Below are 23261 nucleotides of genomic sequence, written 5' to 3' on the forward strand. Positions count from 1 at the left end.
AACTACATTGCAAAACATGAAATTATCTATTTAATTTAAACTTCAAATATAAACCAAACATCATACTTTCTTTAATCACATAATGACTAGGTGCATTGTGTACTGTGGTATGTATGCTTTTTTAAGTTCAGAGAGAAACATAAATTCCTAATATCTTTTTTTCCCTCTTGTGCAGCTAAATGTACCTTCAATCTAGAGGAATATAGTCTCTCTCAATCTACTTTGGAACAGGTGTGCACATTTTTTTTGTATTAATTTGATACATATCTTTAATATCTGCTTTTTTTTCTATTCACTTGAGGATAGAATAGTAAAATTTTTATTTCTTTTTTTTCTTGCTTTTCTCTTTTCCTTTTCCCTCTTTTAGGTATTCCTTGAGCTGTCAAAGGAGCAAGAGCTCAGAGATTTCGATGTGGAATTGGATACAACAGTAAAATGGAAACTGCTCCCTCAGGAAGACCCTTAAAGTCCCAGACTGACAATGTTTATTTTTAATTCCAAGGAACTAATTTTAGTCTGATGAATTTATATTATTAAGGTTCCATATCATTGTAGGAAAAAGTTAATCAAATATTTTAAAAAATATTTTATATTTTTTGCTTAGTAACTAATTAAATGTCATATTAACTTTTCTTGTTAGAGTAAGGAAAGGAAGACTTGCAAGAAATTACCATCACTGACAATGAAACTGGCTTAAGTCCAACGTGCAGGGATTTCTTATGTTTTTGCATATCTTCCTAATAAATTTTCTGCAAAATATGAATAAACTATAGATACTATGGGATTGTTTTAAGATACATAGCAGTGGTGGTAATGTTTCTAATAGTGTGTGCAGTAGATGATGAAAGATAAATGAGTAACTGGTTACTACCTCTTTCTGGTTCCCACTTTATGTGAATAGTGCCCCTTTTCCTTAATTAGTCTCTTTAAGCTAGATTTTTCCCAGAGTCAATGCCTTGGGCTCTGCCTCTGGAGTGGTTTATCTTTCAAACCTACAACAGGAAGGACAACAAAAATAGAATGTACTTGAGGCAACTACCTCAGAAAGCTAATCCAGTTTAACCCTTTTGCCCTCCACAACCAGAACTACCTTGAATTCATTGGTTCTAGATATTGATCTGGATTTATATATTCTTTCTACTTTGGGGAAATTATAAAACATATATAAATAAAATCTCTTTTGTTGCTTTAGGTCTCTGAATTTTTGTGCCAGGGAATACTTCTTCACATTCCTAAACTCTATCAATTTTTTTATCTTGTGTAGCTCACTGACCATTTGTCAGTTTTTTAATTGTATTTATTTGAAAGACACAAACTACACTTATTAACCCAATTGTCTTATAGGGTGGTTATAAATGTGTTAAGACCCTTTGGTGGAGTTCTTGAGGTCAAATTGTTTGCATAATAATACTAAAATGTTTTCATTTCTAATGAAGTAACTATTGATAGATATAACCCACATAAACAAAAGCTCTTTGGGATCCTCAGTAATTTTTAGGAATGTAAAGAGAAGATAAAAAGTTTGAGAACTACTTAGAGGAACCAGTTCCTTTTAGGGCATAACAAAAAGCAAGCAAATTCATAAAGTACAAATATTTGGAAATGGCTCATCTCCTTTAAGAGAACAGAACGATGGAAAAAAAAAAGAAATATTTTTCTCCAGTTACATATTCTCTGTTCATGTGTCCTCCCCCCTTTCCTGTATTTTTCTTATGCTGTGAACCTTATAACTCAGACTTAACCTCCATTAAATTAAATTTAAATCTCCAGGATCTGATGAATTCACAAATGAATTCTATCTAACATTCAGAAAAATTATTTCTGATTCTATATAAACTATTTGAAAAAATAAAGGAAAAAAAGAGTTCGGTCAAATTCCTTTTATGACACTGACATAGTACTGATCTAAGTCTGGAAGAGTCAAAACAGAGAAAGATAATTTAGACCAATTTCCATAATGAATATGGATGTAAAAATTTTAATTTAATATATAATTTAATATATAATTATATTATAAAGCATCCATCATCAAAATTGCTTGGTATTATCTAAGAAAAAGAGTGGTATATCAATGGAATAGAAAACAGTACATAACAGCAGTAAATGACTCAGGTAATTTGTTGTTTGATAAATTTAAAGATTCTAGCTTTTGGGATAAGAACTTACTCTTTGATAAAAACTGCAGGGAAAAGTGGAAGATAGTATGACAAATTAAGCATTTACTAGCATCTCACACTCTATACCAAGATAAGGTAGAAATGGATATAGAATTTAGCCATGAAAGTAATATCATAAGCCAGTTAGGAGAACAAGGGATAGTTTGTCTGTCAGATCTCTGGAAACAGGAGCAGTTACTGACCAAAGAAGAGATAGAGAATATTATGAAAGACAAAATGGATAATTTTGATTACATTAAATTGAAAAGTTTCTCTACAAATAAAAACAATGTAGTCAAGATCAAAAGGAATTCAGTAAGCTGGAAGACAAATTTTATAAGTGTTTCTGACAAAAGACTCATTTCTAAAATATGTAATTCAAAATATAAAATATGTCAAATTTGTAAGAATGCAAGTCATTCCCCAATTGATAAATGGTCAAGTAATATGAAAAGGCAATCCTCAGATGAAGAAATTAAAGCAATCACATCATGAAAAAAAATTTCTAAATCATTATTAATTAGAGAAACACAAATTAAAACAACTCTGAAGTACCTCTCAGATTGGTCAATATGACTAAAAGAAAAATAATAAGTGTTGGAAGGGATGTGGGAAAACTGGGACACTAAGGCATTGTTGGTGGAGTTGTGATCTGATCCAACCTTTTTGATGAGCGATTTGAAATTATGCTCAAAGGATAATAAAACATTTGATCCAGCAATACTACCATTAGGTCTGTATCCCAAAGAGATTATGAAAAAGAGTAAAAAAATATCCACTTGTACAAAAATATTTATAGTAGCTCTTTTCATATTAGCAAAGAATTGGAAATTGAAGGCATGCTCATCATTTGGGAAATGAACGAACAAATTGTAGTATATGAATGTAATAGCACAATTATTCTATAAGAAACTATGAGGGCTGGGACTGCAGAGTATCATGATGGAAAGACTTACATGAAAAGATGTTGAGTGATGTGAACGGAATCAGAAAAACATTGTACACAGCAACATGGAGTGATGATCAACTATAATGTACTTGTTCATTTCTGTAGTACACTAATCAAAGACAATATTAAAAGACATGTGTTGAAGAATACCATCCATACCCATAGTTTAAATGTAGACCAAAAATTATTATCTTCAATTTTTAAAAACAGTTGTCTTATGAATTATGTCACTTTATCTTCTATTTTTTCTTCCATTTGGATGTGATTCTTCTTTCACAATATGATTAATATGTATCTATATTTAGCACAGTTATATATATAGGGACTAATATTATATTGTTTTATGTCAGGGGGAGGAGGGAGGGAGGAAAAATGTAAAAAAAAATTATTGTTGAATACAACCATTACATGCAGTTGGAAAAATAAACAATTAAAAAAAAAACACAATGCAAGTTGCCAATTCAAATGACCAACACTTGTTCCTTGAAATGAAACAATAATATAAGTACTCAAAAGGTTTAAAAGGGCCTTCTGAATTTGGGACAGATGGTGGAGTAGGTCAAAAAATTTCAGACTTTCCAAATTTCCTCCACAATTTAGACAGAACATCACCTCAAAGTAAATGTGGAGCAGCAAAAATAACAAAATTCTGGGTAAAGAAGTTGTCCTCCAGTTGTCCTCCATATATATGGAGGACGTGTGTGTGTGTGTGTGTGTGTGTGTGTGTGTGTAAGGATGGAGGTTTGATTTGAGTGAAGTGCAAATCCTCCATGTCAACTCAACACAATCAAGAAACAATATGTTCTGGTGGTGTCAAGATATGTCATACATGGTTGTGCAGACCAGATATGATGCAGGACTGTTGCTGCAGGCAAAAAAGAATGAGCTCAGACCTGGTGAGTGTGATAGCAGAGGGGCCAGGCTTCCTCCTGAATGAACACTTGCAGGAGAGCACAGTCTCTGGTTTCAATTCCAGGCTGAAATTTGTAGCCGACAGAGAACAAGAACATTTGTAGAGTAATACAACTGGGGACCCTGACCATGACTGAAGGGTAGAGAGGAATGCCCAAGGTTGGATCCTTGAAGAGAGCTAAGAAAATAGCAGTAAGAAGAACATGAGACCTGGAGAATCATTACCTACCACTCAGTATTAAAATTTGATTACAATTATAGACTGCTAAAGTAAAATAAAACAAGTAAGCAAAGGAGAAAGAATTTATCCATAGATAGTTATTAGGGTTTAAAATTGTGGGGATTAAAAATAGCTACTGAGGGAGGGCACTGAGTCAATGACACTTCATTAAAGTGTTTCCCTTTAATAAAGTAGATTTCAAATCTTCCTCATAATTTGAGATACCTGTTTCTTCTGGGACCTTATTTTTAAAGTATTTAATACCCAAATATGCAAAATTAGCATGGTGAAATACAGAGCCTCCTTGGTTGACGGACTTTGCTATTAAGGACCAAAAATTGCATAGCAGCAGAGAGATCATAGATTGGATGAAGCATGGGCATCTCCATTGACTAAGTGGTCATAAAATAGTCATAAAATTCATAGCCTCCTTCTTAGATTAGGCGGGGAGGGGGAGGGCACAGACTATATATTCTGGCTAGGTGATCATAAGATGGTCACTTGCTTGGTCCAGAAGGTACAAAAATAAATGGGGAATTTTCATGTTAGTTGAGTTACATCTGCTGCATGGGTCTTGGTCACCAAGACAAGGGAAAACAAAGGTAGAGCTAGCACTAGCTAGCTTTCTATGATTGTACAAGTGATCTTACTATCTGTATTTCACAGCTTTGTGAACCAATATACAGAGCTCAGAATCATATCAGATAGATTGGTGTTATATTAGAATTTGAGTAGGAGCCATTGCTCATCAAATTAGCTTTCTTACTATTATGGGGACTGAGATCTGGGTTCATATTCAAAGAAAGATAGCGAAGCTAAAAAGCTCACTTTCTTTTCAATGAGAAACTTCAAATGATCAAATCCACAAAGAGTTTTTGGAATAAGTTAAAAAGGGCATAAAAATTAAATGTGAGAAAGATTGAGGAAAAATTAGTAGAAAAAATAAGAGCAAACTGAGAAAATCAAGAAAATTATGAAAAGAAAGTCAACTACCTGGAAAAAAGAGAATCAAAAACTTAAGAAAGAAAACAATTCTTGAAAACTAGAATTGGGCAAGGGGAAGCTAATGATATTATAAGACATCAAGAATTAATAGAACAAAATCAAAAGAACAAAGAAATGATGGAAATGCGAAACATCAAATCAGAAAAATAACTGATATGGAAAACAGATTGAGAAGAGACAATATAAAATGTTGGATTATTTAAAAGTTATGATTTTTAAAATCTTGATATAATATTACAAAAAATTATTAAGGAAAATTGACCTGAAGTTCTAGGACCAGGGGTGGGGAAACTCTGGACCTTGGGCCAAATTGATCTAGCATCACCAAGGCAATCACAGGTATTTCTAAAAATTTAATAAATCTAAATGCTTTTGGGGGGTGAATTAATTAAATGTATGATCAAATATAGCTTGTGAATGATGTTATAAATACCCAAATGGCCCTTGGCAGAATAAAAGTTTCCCCACCCCTGTTCTAGAACAAGAAGTTTAAGCAGACATAATAAAAAAAAATCTACCAATCACCACCTGAAAGAGAACCTAGGAGGAAAACTTGCAGGAATGTCATCAGATTATGAAGAAAATATTTCAAGAAACAAGAAGAAAAACAATTTAAATATAAAAGAGCTACAATCATTATTTCACAATACCTATCAACTTCTATATTGAAGGACCATGGATCTTGGAATGCTATATTTCATAGAGCAAAAGAGCTGGGCTTACAACCAATGGTAACTTATCCAACAAAGTTAAATGTAATCCTGAATGAAAATAATGGACTTTTAACAAATTGAAAGATTTTCAGCTATTAGTAACAAAAAGAGCATTAAATGGAAACATTTAACATTCAATATTAGGAGAAATATAAGGCAAACATTAAAGAAGGGCTCTGTGATGAGAGAAAGAGGATGGGGAAGAGAAGGGAGGTGTAGGTGATAGAAGAGAGGGAAGATCATGGGAGAGGGTAACCAGATATAACACACTATTTTTTTTTAGGATTTTTTTTTGCAAGGCAAATGGGGTTAAGTGGCTTGCCCAAGGCCACACAGCTAGGTAATTATTAAGTGTCTGAGGCCGGATTTGAACTCAGGTACTCCTGACTCCAGGGCCGGTGCTCTATCCATTGCAGCACCTAGCCGCCCCTATAACACACTTTTGAGAAGGGACAGGTAGAAGAGAGAGAGAGAGAGAGAGAGAGAGAGAGAGAGAGAGAGAGAGAGAGAGAGAGAGAGAGAGAATGAGAGAAGAATAAATGGGGGTGGGGGAATAGAATGGAGGGAGATACAGCTGGTAGTAGCAATTGTGAGAAAAATATTGAAGCAATTTCTCTGATGGACTTTTCCCAAGGAAAGAGCTGATGGTTTCTGTCCACAGACAAGCACACTTTTTTCTTTCACTTTATTTTTCTTAAGGTTTCTCTTTCTTCGTTGGAGCAGGGGTTTAAAAGTAAAAAAAAAAAATTGAGAATCACCAAAAAAAAAAAAAAAAGAAAAAAGAATAGCATAGTGTATGATGTACACTTTGACAGGTTCTGATGAATTAATCTAATCTAATGTTACTGATCTCTGTCTTCATTTGGGATGTTAGCTTCCAGTGACTTATAAGCTAGTTCCATTTAGCTAATTAATATCAACTAGAGGGGCACAGTGGATAGAGCACCCGCCCTGGAGTCAGGAGTACCTCAGTTCAAATCCGACCTCAGACACTTAATAATTACCCAGCTGTGTGGTCTTGGGCAAGCCACTTAACCCCATTACCTTGCAAAAAACCTAAAAAAAAAATCAACTAGCTTCGGCAAAGGGATGTCATAAGAACAAAAGAAGAAACATTTATTCCCCAAGTCCTTGTGTACACCTTCTCCCTTTACCAATTCAATTTCTGGGGAAAGTGGTTCAGACTCAAATCTTTTGCTAACATAGCATTCATTGTCTTAGGTTCAAATTATTTTTTTCACTACTTATTAACTGTGTTAATTTGGAAGTCAATTCATGTCTTGGAGTCAGTTCCTCAATCTAATAATTATAATGGCTTACATTTTTACCTCTAAGGCTAATCACAATTAGAGCCCTTGGTAAATCCTAAAGCACTATCAAAATTCCAACTATTAGTATTATAGGCAACTAGGTGGTGCAGTGAATAAAATATTCCCCTGGAGTCTAGAAAATCTAAGGTAAAATCCAGTCTCAGACACTTACTAGCTGTGCCCTGAGAGAACCACTTAATGACTGCTTCAGTGCACTTCCTTTAATGCAGAATAAAGATAATTATGGTACCTATTGTTGTGTGGATCCAATGAGATCACAGTCCTTGTGTATTTAGCACAGTGACAGACACATAGTAAAAGCTTAATAAATGATTATTTCCCTTCACTGTAATCTTTATAACACCTGTCTGAGTTGAAGTCAAACCTTTAGATGAGACTCATGAATTTTCTTTTCATTGTTACAGATTTAGTAATTGTTTTCTTTCTCTACTTATTCATCTTTCTTTTGCTTAAATCTGCTATTGTTTAACTTGGCTTATTGTTGTTTAAAAATGTGCAGTGGTAATAATTTTCTGTATTTTTTTAAACTTTTGAATTTGGCAACTTCCCCCTTATTCTGGGAAGTAAGGTGCCAAAGGAACAAATGTGGGGTTTATCTTTGCAAGATTATTCCTTAGAGAATGACATGCACAGTCAACCATGAATAATTATTCTTCACTGACCAAGGGAGACTGGAAGGGAAAAGAATCCAGAAGTAATTGCATGAATTAAATGATCTTGGCAGCCTGGGACCTTAATCCTTTTCAAAAATCAATCTTTGTAAGAATTGTTCAAAGGATGCAAACATTGAAAGCATGTTTTCTAAGACTAAGGAAATTCCAACTATTCTCTTGGATATTCAAAGACCAATGAATGGACTCATACTGTTTTTAGAGTTCATACTTCAGCTTTTTTTTGATATGATAACTTCCTTTTCTCCTGTTAGAGTAATTAAATTTCAACTCCTCTTTCTTTACCTCTTCTGTAGTGGAAACTTGAACAAATAACTGCTAAGCAAATGGAGGGAATTAAGTTTTGTCCACTAAATAAAGGAAAACTAAAAACAAATCATTCAGATGATTCTAAATATCAGGATATTTGATATTAAATTAACAAAAATATCTGCTTGAATAACTGAATCTTTGAATTTCCTAAAAGATTTGTAGACAGGGATGAAGATAAGAAATGAAATTAGGCAATAGAGACATTTAGAGAAATTCATTTAAGTCATATGAGCTGGTCTTTATAGACAAGATTTGAAAATACAACTTAGTTATTTTTAAATTATTAATACTACATTGTTATAATAAATAAATTTCTAGATATATCCTTATTAAATCTGCTGGTCAGTAAGATAGCACTTTCAACAAAAGTTTTTTTTTTTCAAAAAGAAGAAAAGGGCATATCTATAAAGAAACTAGTACATTGACTGTGGAGTGTGGAGTGTTTCTCACCTGTAATCTCTGATTTCTTCAATGAAGTAAGAGTGGAGCTTTTTCTTATCTTTTTTTTTTATAGCTAAACTTATTCATTAAAACTGAAGTGTTCTATTCACATTCATGTTCTTTCTGCATAGGTAATTGTAGACAATATATGCATTTTTTTCCCTCATTGTGCTTACTTCAGTTTTAATCATTTGATATGTCTTCTTATATTTCTCTGAATTCTTTTCCTATTTTGCTTCTTTCATCCTCTGGCACTCATTCAGACTTGTCTCCCATTTAATGACACTATATTTTTTCTAAAATGACTTGACTTTCATTCATTCCCCTAACTGAGAAAAATTTAATATTAATTGCTCCCTATTGCTCCTGCTTATTTTTTTCTTCTACATGTCATAGCAAACAATATCTCCTTTGAGGATTATTCTATCCAACTCAACAACCTATTCAAATAGTGGCTTTATTCTTTCTATTCATACATCCTTCTTTCTTCTACAATGTGTTCAGTCCCTGACCTTGAGCTTTACTCTTCATAATTTCTCTTCTTATCTAGAGGATATCACAATGACAGTTATGAGTTACTCAACTCTTTTAACCTCCAGTTTTTGCAAAGTACTAATTTCCCATTATTTTCTCCTTCATTAACTTCAGTACACATAGAAATTATCATAACCTTGATCTTGCTGTCATCAACAAGAGTTCAATTTCCAAGTTCATTAGCTCTAAAATGTAGTTTTTCTTTGAGCGTTTATGCTGTGATCTGCATCTTTGCTGAAGCTACTGTCTCAGTTACTCTCTGATTTCCTAGCGTTTTCCATGTAAACTATCATATCATCAATAGGGTACTAATTTTAACTCCTCTTTATCCATCGTTGTACCTTGAATATTTCTCTTTTCTCGAGTTGCTAATTTTACAATTTTTGGCATGAATTTAATAATGGTAACAGGGAACCTCTTTTCTTTGACTAATTGGAAAAGAAAAAAACTATTGCATGTGATGTTTTCTTTTGACTTCATATAGATAACTTTTATTATATATCTATATATCTCAGTATCTGAGGCCATATTTCAACTCAGATTCTCCTGACTCCAGGGCCAGTGCTCTAGGCATTGTGCCATCTAGCTTTCCCATGATATATCCCTCTATGCTTATAGGGATAAAGTTTTTTACCTAATTTGTGTAGTATTTTTACCAATCTAATTATTATACTATGTCAAAGGCTTTCCCAAACATCTCCCTTTTTCTGTTGAGATATTTATTTATTTTTTGATATCTTCATTAGTTATCAAATAGGAAGTTCTTTCCTGTTATTTTAGTTTGGAATTAATATATGCTGGGTTATTGAGATCAGTTGTCTCTGGTTTTCTCTTATCTAGTCTGTACCTTTGAAATGTTCTATTGTAGTTTAAGGTCTGGAAGTGCCTTTCATGTCCCCTTTTCTTAAATATTCTTTATGTTTTATTTTTTTAAATGATTGTTAACCATATTTTAAAGTCATTTTCTATCACTTTTTATGACTTGATTAGGTTGACATTAAAACTGTAAATTAATATTGTTATTTTTTATGTTGGAATGGACCAGGTATGAGCACTGAATAGTCTTATAGCTATTTAAATTATTTTTTCCTTTAAGGAATACTTTCTAATTGAATGTATGAAAGTATTTTTTGCTCTTTGGTAAAAATAATTCTGTATGCTTGTTTTGTTTTGAATTTTATAATTTTTAAAAAGATATTATTTTTTCTATTGCAGTCTCTTGGATTTTTTTAATATTCATATAGAAAAGTTCTTGATTGTTGTGGTTTTTTTGAAACCTACAATTTTGCTAAAGCTATTTTCTCAATTTGTATCTCTGCTGATTTCTTGGGGCATTCCAAATAAACTATCATATCATTAGCAAATAAAAAATTTAATATTCTCTTTGACTATCTTTTGGTTTAATTTCTTCCTGTCTTCTGCAGAGAGGTGAGTATGTGTGTTTATGTGTGTGTGTGTGTGTGTGTGTGTGTGTGTGTGTGTGTCTGTGTGTGTCTGTGTGTGCCTGTGTGTGTGTCTGTGTGTGTTTATATAGAAGGTGGTAGTGCACAAGTGAATAACATTGCATATATTGTCAGATTTTAAATCCTATTAATTGATTTTTTAGAATTTTTCCTCTTCTCTTTTTTCCTTTTAATTAAAAATTCTTTATTATAAGGGACAACATCCTGATAGCGATAATTTAAGAAATTTAATAAAAAGTGGAAAGTCAAGATATATAGTCTGGAAAAATGAGTAAATAAAAAAGAATCTGAGGATAAAAAATATCTATAGTGATAGGAAAGCTCAAGACACAATCTCAGAAAGACAATGACTTGAAACTTCTATAAGTAAAGCCTGAAAGAAAAATTCTGATTGGACACAAGCTCAACAAGAATTATTAGAAGAGCTAAAAAGAACATACAAAGAACAAAAATGAATTTTAAATACAAATAAGAATGATAGAGAAAGATTAGGAGAAAAATGAGAGTACTGCAAGAAAATTATGAGAGTTTAATAGCTAGGGAAAAGTGGTATAAAACATTACTGAAGAAAATAAACCCTCAAAAAATTAGAATTGGTCAAGTGGAAGCTATTGATTCTATGGAACATCAAGAAACAATAAAACAAAATATAAAGATTGAAAAAGCTAGAAGAAAATATAAACATCAGAAAACCAAGTGACATGGAAAATAGATGGAGAGACTGTTTAAAAATTTATTAGACTACCTGAGACCTTGATTTACAAAAAAGAACCTAGTTATCATCTTTCAAGAAATCAAATTTCAAGAAATAAGGACAACTTCTTCAATATTTTAGAATCTGGGATAAAACAGAAATGGAAAGAATCCATCAGTAATCTCCTAAAAGAGATCTCAAAATGAAATCTTTCAAGAGTATTATAGTCAAATTCCAGAGTTTGCATGTCAAGGAGAAAATATTGCAAGCAGCCAGAAAGAAACCATTTAAACATCATGGAGTCACAGTCAGGACTACACAAGATTTAGTAGTTATCATTTAAAAGAATGGAGGACTTGGAATATCATATTCTAGAAAAGAAAGAGCTGGGATATAAAACCTAAAATAACCTACCTACCACAATAATAGAATAAATAATAAGAATAATAAAAAATAAGAATAGAATAAATCTACAGTGTAAAAACTGATATTTAATGAGAGGACTTCCAAGCTTTCCTAATGAAAAGACTACAGTTGAATAGAAAATTTGCCACTGAAACAAGACTCAAGAGAAACTTTAAAAGTGAGATATGAAAGAGGAACTCAAAAAGATTCAACTATTTACATTCCTACGTGGGAAAATGATACATGTAACTTCTGAGAACTTTGTCATTATTAGGGAAATTACATAGAGGACATGTGTATTAGTCTATTATATTGTGATGATCTCAAAAATGGAAAGTTAAAAAAGAGAAATGCACCAAGAGAAGAGAGAAGGGAGAAAAAGAATGGGAAAAATTCTCTCACATAGAAGAGGTATGAAGAGTTTTTATAATGGAGGGAAATGGGGGAATGGGGAGCAAGCAATGCTTAAATCTTATTTTGAATTGATCCAAAAAGGAAACTATATCTCTCTATATCTTCTCTTTCTTTTTCTTTCTTTGATTCTTTCTTCCTATCAACTCTTTCTATGCATTATTTGTCTATCCTGCAATTAATTTGATTTTTATCTCTCCAAAGATTGAAAAAATGTTAAACTTTTGCAAAACAGATGGAGAGGACCTACTTTAGGGCACCAAAATCCAAGTCTGTGAGTGCATCTTCCTTTTTGACCATCATAAATGAAACTATGCCTTAATCAAGTGGAAATCATATTACTTCAAAAGAATCACTAGAATCCAGAACAAACTATAATAGCTAAAGTGGGTTCCAGATGGCAAAGGTTAAAGCATAATTCCTTTCTGTTAAGAAATGGTAAATTACAAAAGGTAAATGTGACATGAATTGTCAGTTGCTTTATTAAATGGGCTTATATAATTTTTATGGAAAGCTATTTGAGGCAGGAATTAGCTATTAAGAACATGATTGATACTTGAAAAAAAGTATATTAATACATTTTTAATCTAATAGGAGACCCTTTCCAGTGGTCTGAAGTTTTGGTCTGAAGTTCTTGAGTTTTAATTGTGAGTTTCCAGAAGTTCAATAGAGGAGGCATATTGAGCAATATGCTGAAATGCAGTCTTTAAGGACTGAAATTATTTACTCAGATTATTTTGGCTTTATTTTCACAAAAGTGGTCAACATTAGGAAAGGGATTTGTCTGAGTCATCACAGAATTAAAGGATTTCAGGGTTAGGTGAGGACTCAGCCATAAAAATAGTCAAATACCAATTCAAAAGGAATTGTTACACAAATGGATAAATGAAGACCTCTAATGAAGTTGGGATCCATCATCTCCTGAGGAAGCCCATTCTATGTATGCAAAGGTAGTTCTAATTGTTTGAGTTTGGTCAAATTGAATTGTCTCATTTTAGTCTAGATAATTTCACTAGATATAAATAGGTATCAAACAATCAAATGATCATAGGTTTTAGTCTAAGTATGAAAAGGCAAATTGGAAATTTCATATTAACAGGTCAAGGAAATTTGACCACACTCTAGAGCTCTCTACAAATTATCAAATTATTAGAAAATGGAAAATTTTAGAAATTGGAGCCCATATGGATTTCCAACAAACCTCTGAAGAGGAATTTCAGGGAAGGAGACTTGACTAGGTCACCTTCCCTTCTCTTACCATTTGATCCTTTGACTGGAGAGGGACCTTGTTAGTTTTAAAGAGTATAAAAATGCTAGAAAAGTCAAAATACTTTTTGTTAAAAAGAAATAAAAAGAATTATCAGAATCTACTGTGCACAGTTATATGCTAACAAAAATAGGAACAAATAGAAATGGAGGAATACCTTCAAAATATAAAATATCAGAACTGACCAAAGACCAAGTGGATCTCTAAAACATCCAGTCTTAGAAAATTAAGTTGAATTATCTGTAAAGAAAATGCAAAAATCCTTTGTATGAAAAACATAGACTAAAATCTATAATCTGCTCCTCTTCTGATTATTTTTATGTTGTAATTTTTAATGTTAAAATCACCTGCCTTTATCTAATTTAGTATAAAAAACTGTTAAGATGATGGTTTAAACTAATTTCTGCCAGACTGCTTTCAATTTTCCCAGAAATTCTCATTAAGTAAGAAGTTTTGATCTTTTTTATTAACTAATTTATTTTTGGAAGTTTAATACTGGGTTATTGATTCCCATTATTTCAATTTTTCCATTTCCTCCCTATCTCATTTTAAAATCAAAACATAAGTAAACCATTCCTGGTTGTTAGATAGTGGTGTCTTATTTAATTCCTTCTCTGATGTTGGGATCTCTCCCTATTGGAATGTAAATACTCACCATTGTTTCATCCCACAGTTGGTTGGCACAGTGAACAATGTGGAGCCTGAAATTGATGCAGAAAAAACTGGGAATTGGAGTGATGAGATCAGTTTAAGACAAATTTGTAAATCTTTTGTTTGAATTATAAGGGAATCTCCCTTCCTCTATCATCTAATTTAGGCCACACCTGAGGGCCTGACCTTCAACCTGATTTGGGTTGTATTCTCTTTTGGTGGGGTAGCCAGAGAGCACAGGTCCTGGAAGACCACCCAAAAGAGACCCCTCTCCAAGTGGCAAAATCTCCAATGAGGGACTTGAGTCATTGCCACATCACCACCCCCTCCCTATGGACTCTGGGAGAGAATCTGAGGAGATCTGAGGGGGAGACGGACCCTTTTGACCTTCCAGTCTCCTGCTGAACCCTGGTCAGCTGGCCTGGCCAATTCAATCAGCAATCTATGTGGTCTTCACTTAAGACTCTAACTTTTCTATCCCTTTCCTAATATGCTGTAACTTCCTTTAATAAATCTCTTATTTTCTTTCCAAAACCTACATTCCTGAGTCTGAGTCACAATTCTTATGGGGCAGAACCCAATGCAAGAAACAAATCAGTGGCAACAAAACCAGGAGACCTAGTTCATAATCTAGAAGTCAGGCATGGACTATCTATGTGATCCTACACAAGTCACAACAATTTCTCCCTTAGGATAATAGTACCTAATGCCCAAGGTTGTTGTGAGAATGAAATGAGTTAATATTTCAAGTTTCACTAGAAAACTTTGAAGCTCAACATAAATGCATTGTTATTATTACTATTAATTCTTAAATTCCTTATCATTGTTCTATCAAGCTTACCTTTTTATTTTTCTCTTTGCATATATTTCTTTTTCAGAGTTATTCATTAACCCTGGTCTTTTCATCAGGAGTACTTGGATATCTTCCATTTCATTAAAATCCATTTTCTTCCCTGCTAATTACCTCCACTTTTTTCAGGATAACTTATTCTTAACTGTAATTTATTTTGCCTTTTGGTTCTCTTCTCTATCTTGTGTGATCTTGAATTGTCCTCCTTAGTACTTGAAGTCTTTCTTTCTAGCTGTTTATAGTATTTATTCTTTGTCTGAAAGCTCTGATTTTGGGCTATATTGTTCTTTGATCCTTTATTTGGAATTTCTTTCTAGACATGATTAAAAGATTCTTCCTATTTTAATTTCCTGTTTGGATGTGAAGAAATCTGGACAATTATCTTTTGGAAAAATTATTTTTGAAATATAATGCACAAGCTCTTTTTTGTTAGGGTTTTCTAGTAGTCAAATAATTTTAAAATTCTCCCTCATTGATCTGCTTTTGAAGTCAGTAATTTTTTTATGTGAGATTTTTGTTAGTCACTTTTCAGTCATGATGTTGCTGTTGTTGTTCAACTCTCTGTGATCTCATTTGGAGTTTTCTTAGTGATATTCTAGTTTTTTCATATTTATGTAATTTGCTGTTGTGAGATAAAAAATTATTGTTTTTTAATTGCATTTCTCTTATTATTAGTGTTTTGAAACTAGTCTTTCTTTTTTTTAGCATTTTGTTTTCCAATTATATACAATAGTAATATGTGCCTATCATTTTTTGTAAGATTTTGAATTTTATAATTTTCCCCCTTCCTTCCCCCCCACAGAAGGCTGTCTGATGGTCTCTACATTGTTTCCATACCATACATTGAAGTAAATTGAATGTGTTATAAAAATAAACATAACCCCCCCCAAAGATGAGAAACCTCAAGAATAGAGACAGAGAGGAAAAAAATATACTTCAATCTCTGTTGAAATCTGAACACAGGCTCTGTCTTCGGGGTGAGTTGCTTTCTTTATCATAAGTCTACCAGAGGGGGCAGCTAGGTGGCATCTAGGTGGAGCAGTGGATAAAGCATTGGCCCTGGAGTCAGGGTTCAAATCCAGTCTCAGACACTTAATAATTACCTAGCTGTGTGGTCTTGGGCAAGCCACTTAACCCCATTGCATAGCAAAAAACCTAAAAAAAATAATAAGTCTACCAGAGAAGTGGCATCAATATTTTTCCCACAGTTGCTATTACTAGCTGTATCTCCACTCTATTCCTTCCCACTCTCATTTATTCTATTCTCTCTTTCCTTTCATCCTGTCCCTGTCCAAAAATGTGTTGAATCTGAGTACCCTCTTCCTCGATCTTCCCTCTCTTCTATCACCTATTCCCCCTTTCCCTCCCCCCATTCCCTCTCATCCCGTCCCTTTCTTCTTATTTTTGACTAGGGTAAGATAGATTTCCTCACCCTATTAATTGTGTATGTTATTTCCTCTCTGAGCCATTTCTGATGAGAATGAAGGCTCACTCATTCCCCCTTGCCTTTCCCCTTTCCACTCCATTGAAAAAGCTTTTTCTTGACTCATGTGAAATTCCTTAGCTCCTTCTTCATCTCCTTTTCCTTCCTCCCAGTACTTTCCTTTATCACCCATTAACTCCATCTTTTTACTATATTATACCATTATATTCCGCTACTTTCTATGTCCTGTCTATATATGCTCCTTCTAACAGCTCTTATAAATGAGAAAGTTCATATGAGTTATCAATATCTTCTTCTCATGCAGGAATACAAACAGTTCAATATCATTAAGCTCCTCATAGTTAAATTAAGTTCCTCCCTCTCTGGCTCACCGGAGTCCTGTACTTGGAGATCAAATTTTTTGTTCAGTTCTGGTTGTTTCAACAGGAAAGTTTGAAAGTCCCATGCTTTATTGAAAGTCCATCTTTTCCCCTGAAAGAGGATGTTCAGTTTTTCTGGGTAGTTGATTCTCGGTTGAAAACCAAGATCTTTTGCCTTCCAGAATACCGTATTACAATTCCTATGAGCCCTTTAATGTAGATGCTGCCAGATCCTGTGTAATCCTGACTATGGAGCCTCGGTAGTTGAATTGTTTCTGGCAGCTTTTAGAATTTCCTCTTTAATTTGGGAGTTTGGGGATTTGGCTATAATTCCTGAAAGTTTTTCTTTTGGAATCTCTTTCAGGAGGTGAATGGTGAATTCTCTCAATTTCTATTTTACCTTCTGCTTCTAGGAACTCAGGGAAATTTTTCTGTATTATTTCTTGAAAATTGAAGTGTAGGCTCTTCTCCTGATTGTGGCTTTCAGATAGCCCAATAATTTTTAAATTATTTGTGCTGGATCTGTTTTTGAGGTCAGTTGTTTTTCCAATGAGATATTTCACATTTTCTTCTAATTTTTGACTTTTTTGGGGAAGGTTTGATTTCTTTCTGATTTCTTGCAAAGTCATCAGCTTCCTTTAGTTCCATTCTGCATTTGAAGGAGTTATTTTCTTCAGAGAGCTTTTTTTATCTCCTTTTCCAGCTGACCAATTCTGCTTTTTTAAGGCATTATTCTCCTCATTTGCCTTTTGTTTTGCTTTTTCCATTAGGCCTAAACTGGTTTTTAACATATTATTTTCTTCAGTATTTTTTTGTATATCTTTCACCAAGCTTTTGATTTGGTTTTCATGATTTTTCTGCATCGCTCTCATTTCTTCTCCCAATTTTTCCTCCATATCCCTTAATTGCTTTTTCAAAGTCTTTTTTTGAGCTCATCCATAGTCTGAGCCCATTTTCTATTTCTCTTGGAGGTTTTGGATCTGGAAGCTTCGATTTTGTCATCATCTGAGTATGTGTTTTGTTCTTCCATGGGACTAAAGGAATTCTCTATGGTTAGATTCTTCTTTTTTTCTGTTGTTTGCTCATTTCCTCAGCCCAAGACAGCACTTCCAAGGCTTTGGGTGTTTTTTTGGGGACACCCCACTGGGACCTTTATTCCTCCAAGGTCTTATGCTCTCTTGCCTGTGCTTTGATATGTAGATGGCCCCCATACTTCCCTCTGCCCTGGGGCTATAAGGAGGATCCTGATATCTTAGTATAGAAGACCAAACTGCAACCTGGATCTGAGTATAAGCAAACAGCAGAGTCCTACTGGAGGGAGAGCAGAGAAATTTCTGCAGTCTTCCCTGATCCCCTTACCATCTCTGGGGGTGCAGGCTTTCTCTAGATTCTTTTTTCTAGAATCTTTCTGAAGACTCTTTCTCCAGATTCTTGCCGCAGATTCTGCAGCTTGTGCTCCTCACTCCACACTCATTCTGGTGTAGCAGAGTTCTCTCAGTGCCCCTTCAAGCTGTTGCCAGTGATCTCTGAGCTGGGCTGCACTGCCGCCGCAGCTTTTTTTCCAACCCCTGGTCCTGGTGAAACACACCTTTCCCCACAGAATTTCTAAAATGTATTACTCAGTCTTTTTGCGGGTTCTGTCCCTCTAAATTTTGTCTAGAGTCATCATTTGGGGGTATTTTTTTGGAGTTTTGGGGGGAAGGAGTTCCTGGGAAATGCTGCCATCATACTGCCATCTTGGCTCCTGGAACTATTCTTTCAAATGATTATTGACAGTTCAAAGTTGTTTTAAGAATTCCTTATTCAGGATGTAGCTAAGTGGCACAGTAGATAGAGCACCTGCTCTGGAGTCAGGAGGACCTGAGTTCAAATTTGGTCTCAGATACTTATTAATTATCTGTGTGTGACTCTGGGCAAGTCACTTAACCCCATTGCCTTGCAAAGAACAATAAAATTAAAATAAAAGTAAAAATCTGTTTATTATATCCTGTGACTCCTTATCAGTGGGGAATGACTTTTGATTTGAAAATTTTACTACAATTTCTTCCCATTTAATTGCTTGGAGTAATCCATGAATAAACTGCTCCTTTACCACTTCCCTATTCAATTTCACAGGCAGGTAGGTGGTATAGTAGATAGAGCACTGACCTTGGAGTCAGGAGGATGAGAGTTCAAATCTAGCCAGTAGTTTGCCATTCCCTTCTCCAATTCATTTTACAGATGAGAATACTGAGTCAGTGGTGGGCCTCCTGTGAGCAACTCCTTATGATTACAATAGATTAAGCTTTGAAGCAATAGACTCTTCATGATCCCATTTGAGATTTTCTTGGCAAAGATATTGGATTAGTTTGTAATTCTTTTCTCTAACTCAATTTACATATGAGGAAACTAAGGCAAACCAAGACTAAGTGATTTGATCAGGTTCCATAGTTAGTAAATATCTGAGGTCAGATTTGAACTCATGAAGATGAATTTTGGTTTTTTTTTTAATTTCCCAGAGTGGTACTTCATCTCCTACATTGCCTATATTTTATTTTTCATACACATTTATCAGTCTCCTTTGTTTTTATAGCACCAAAATTTCTCGAGTTCTCTTTGTTCAAGAGTCAAACAATAAATTGAGGGAAAATCAGTCAAACCAGACATTATATCAAAAAATGTCTGAAATACATGCCATATTCTATATCTGTGGTCTTGTAACTCTACAAAAAGCATATAGTAGGTATGTCTTCTAATATCTTTTTTTTGAGGCCGTACTTGTTCTTTGTAATTTTGTAATTTTATTTCATTCTTTTGTAGTTGCTCTTTCTATTTATATTGCTATAATCATTAATATACACTTTTTTCTTGACTTAGCTTATATTACTCTAAATCATTTCAGATAAGTCTTTACATGCTTCTCTATGATAGTAATGCTTTCATACTTCATTATATTCATGTAAGAAAATTTGTTTATTGATTGCATGTTGATGAGCATCTATTTTATTTTTAGTCCTTTGCTAGGAATATAAAGAGGCTTTTTTTCTTTTCAATGACTTCCTCAGCATATGTGACTAAAAAATGTATTGATTTCCAAGTGCTTTCACTTTGAAAACAACTCCATCAACATGTATAGTGAACTTCCCACATTCCCTCTAATATTCCTGGTTTTTTTCATATTTATGTAATTTGTTGGATGTGATGTTAAAAGCACTATTGTTTTTGAATTTCATTTCTCTTATTATTAGTGTTTTGGATTTATTCTTCCAAAGGAAGATTTACAGTTCAAAGTTGTTTTAAAAACTTCTTGTTCAGGATGTAGCTAAGTGGTGCAATGGATAGAACACCAGCCCTGGAGTCAGGAGGACCTGAGTTCTATTTGGCCTCATATACTTATTAATTATCTAGCTGTATGACCTTGGGTAAGTCATTCCTTGCAAAAAAATTTTTTTAAAATGCTTATTCATATTCTGTGATTCCTTATCAATTGGGGAATGACTTCTGATTTGAAAATTTTACTATAGTTTCTGCTCCTTTACCACTTTGCTATTCAACATCATAGTCAGCTAAATGGTTCAGTGGTTCAGTGGATAGAGCACTGGACCTTGGAGTCAGTAGGATGAGAGTTCAAATGTAGCCTCAGAGACTTGCCACTTACTGGCTTTGTGGCCCTGGGTAAGTTACTTCACCCTGATTGCCTCCATCCAGGGCCATCTCCACTCCTCCTGATTTGTATCTGGCCACTGAACCCAGATGACTCTGGAGGAGCAAATGAGACTGGTGTCTTTGCACAGCTCCCCCTTACTCAAATCCAATTCGTGTCCTTGTCATGGCATCACCTCCCTGATGTTGTAGTCTTCAAGAATGAAGATCAAACATCAAACATCAATCAATCATTTAATGGCACGCTATGGACTTGCTGCTACTGTGACTTCAGCTAGAATCCCCCTGGTTTCAGGCTAAATTTACTCGATGTTGAGTTATTTTTCCCCCAGTCATCATAATCCCGTTTAGAGCTTCCGTTCAGACTCTTCTGCAATTCTATATTTGATAGAGAAAGTAACTAGTATTTTTTCCTTTTCTTTAGTTTTCTTGATTTTCTCTGGTGCCCTTCTTTATTTTTTTGTTAAGATGTTGGCTTGGGGAAGACTAAGATCTTTCATGTTGTCATAACTGGAAATCTTATACATTTCATTTAAATTAAGTTGATGTTCTGGAAGCTACTTTTTCTGTTAAATTGAATAGCAGGGAGGTTAGAGGTTAATTCTCCCAGTTTATACAATGATAACACCCTGTGTGAAGTTTTTACATTTTCTCTTGTTTTACTTTAATGGAGAGAAATAGAGTAGCAAGTGGGATATAGGGTTGAATAGTAGAACAATAAAAAGAACTCTAGATTTTTCAGTTCAAAATTAGTTCAAATCTTGTGATTCATGGGTTGTATGAATTTGGGCAAGTCTCTTTTCTCACTTTGGATGTACCTCTCATTTGTAAGATAACTAATATTAGTTATTGTAAGTAACCCTGCTCACTCACAAGTTTACTGTTGCAATTCAAAGGAACAAATTAAGTAAATATGATTAGTTAAAATAGTTTGTGAATCCAGATACCCATTTAAAAAAATCCATTATTATTATGGTTTGCACTATTTGTTTCAAGTAAAGCTAATCCTCGAAAGAGCTTTCTGATGGCTTAATTTTTGTCTTGATTTATGAAATTATAAAAATCACAATTTTATCTTCCTTCCTCTCCAACTTGTTTCCACTTAAATTTGCTCTTATTTGAAATCTATTTACATTTTTTGTTGTTTAAAAAAGGTCACCACCTTCTAGTCCCAGCCACCACACACACACACACACACACACACACACACACTTGAACTTGGCTATTTCTCCCTTCTTCAGGAAGTAGAGAGCCAAAAGAACAAATGTGGGATTTGTCTTCCTTGTGGAATACTATGTACAGCCAACCATCTGTAAATGCTATCTCTCTACAGTGACAGGAGGAGAAAAAAATGGACCACAGTCCAAAAGTCATAGCCCAAATTACGTCATTTTGGCAGCCTGATTGAAATCAGATATTAGCCTCTTTCAAAAACCAATCAGAATAGACAGCATTCAAAACAGAAAACATGCAAATATTTTGTAAAGGAAAGGACTTTGAAATCTCTAAGATCTAAAGAGCTTGATGGATTAAAAACTATTTCAAGATTCTTTGCTCTGGCTTTCCGGATTGTAAGTTAATCTCTACTTCTCTTGTTTGTTTTACAGAATGAATATAGTATTTAGACTTTGGGGTAGTACTTACTACATTGAGTATCAACTAAGTGAATGAATGCTCTCAGCCTAAATTTATTCATTATAAACTCTCTGAATAAAAAATAGAAAAATTAATTGTATAAGTGGTTTGAGATTTTTAATACTGGACAAATATATCTGGATTTTTATTTAATATATAGCATATAGATAATATATAATATATATATATATGTAACTGGATTTTTTAGTTTCCATTTTATGATTTTAACATATTTATACAAAGAATTAGAATATGGAGATAAGATGAAATTCACTAATAAATAATCTTAGAGGAATATGTTCAAATACCTTACTTCAAGCTTTGAAATTACTTCTGGTTACTTTTCATTGTCTTTTTAAACTATTTTTAAAAAGAGGATTTATAAACATTTAGACAAATTGCTCATGAATTTAAAGAGACTTTGGGGGAGTTTGCTGGGGTCCATAGAGAAATTTTTTCCACATAGAAAATATAGGGAAATTGATTGATAAATAACAAACACTGGCAGACAGATGCATAGATAGGAAGATGATGATAGATAGACATGGATGACAGGTAAATAGAAAAATAAGAATTTTATTATAACTGTTTCTCATCATTATACAAAAATTTAAAGAATAAATCATTATTCCTTGAATAGGAAGAAGCTATTTAATCTAAAAGAGAATTTTTAAGATTTTTGGTATAGAGTTTTCATTTGTATAAGACATCATTATTTCTTCAACTAGTAATTAATTTCTTATTGCTAATGTGATTTAGGGGACTGTAGAGTTCAACTCAATAATCTTTACCAAAAGACAGGAGAAAAATATGAAAAGAAACATTAAAACAGAAACCATCTTCTGAAATATAGTGATCTGAATTTGGCATTAATGCAAATGTGTTCTTTAATATGTTCTCCTGAGCACATGTTTGGAATTTTGAAAATATACTTGTGGAGGATAATTAGCTTTTTTTGGAGTCACAAGGTCATTCACCAAAGCACTGAATTACAAAATATTTGACAAAACCTAGTGTATTTTGATCTTACTAAACATTCAGAAAAGTTTTGAGTAAATTCCACTTAAATTTCACAATTCTCTTTTCTTTAGTCAATAAGACATTTAGAATGTATAAGGGCTTCCTCTGAAAATGGTTTTTGCAAATTTAATATCTTACTATTTTGCAAAGAAGAAAGAAAGAGACAGGTAGAGAGA

The 23261-nt window shown here is 33.5% G+C and overlaps 2 protein-coding genes across 3 annotated transcripts in view; both read left to right on the top strand.

The window, feature by feature from the left end:
* LOC141514159 (ATP-binding cassette sub-family A member 10-like) overlaps positions 1 to 3441 on the top strand; it is a 143584-nt gene extending 140143 nt beyond the window's left edge. Inside the window, exons 38-39 of the mRNA XM_074224700.1 lie at positions 176 to 231; positions 368 to 3441. Coding sequence (XP_074080801.1) covers positions 176 to 231; positions 368 to 466 — 155 coding nt within the window. The 3' untranslated portion in view covers positions 467 to 3441. The remainder of the gene's footprint in view (positions 1 to 175; positions 232 to 367) is intronic.
* An 18328-nt stretch (positions 3442 to 21769) lies between these two features.
* LOC141514161 (ABC-type organic anion transporter ABCA8-like) overlaps positions 21770 to 23261 on the top strand; it is a 106433-nt gene continuing 104941 nt past the window's right edge. The window contains exon 1 of one of the 2 annotated variants that reach the window (XM_074224702.1): positions 21770 to 22001. The gene's annotated coding sequence lies outside the window, so the exon portion shown is untranslated. The remainder of the gene's footprint in view (positions 22002 to 23261) is intronic. The other variant, XM_074224701.1, reaches the window with a different exon arrangement.

Source organism: Macrotis lagotis, chromosome 2 (assembly GCF_037893015.1).
Source record: "Macrotis lagotis isolate mMagLag1 chromosome 2, bilby.v1.9.chrom.fasta, whole genome shotgun sequence".
NCBI classification, from domain to species: domain Eukaryota; kingdom Metazoa; phylum Chordata; class Mammalia; order Peramelemorphia; family Peramelidae; genus Macrotis; species Macrotis lagotis.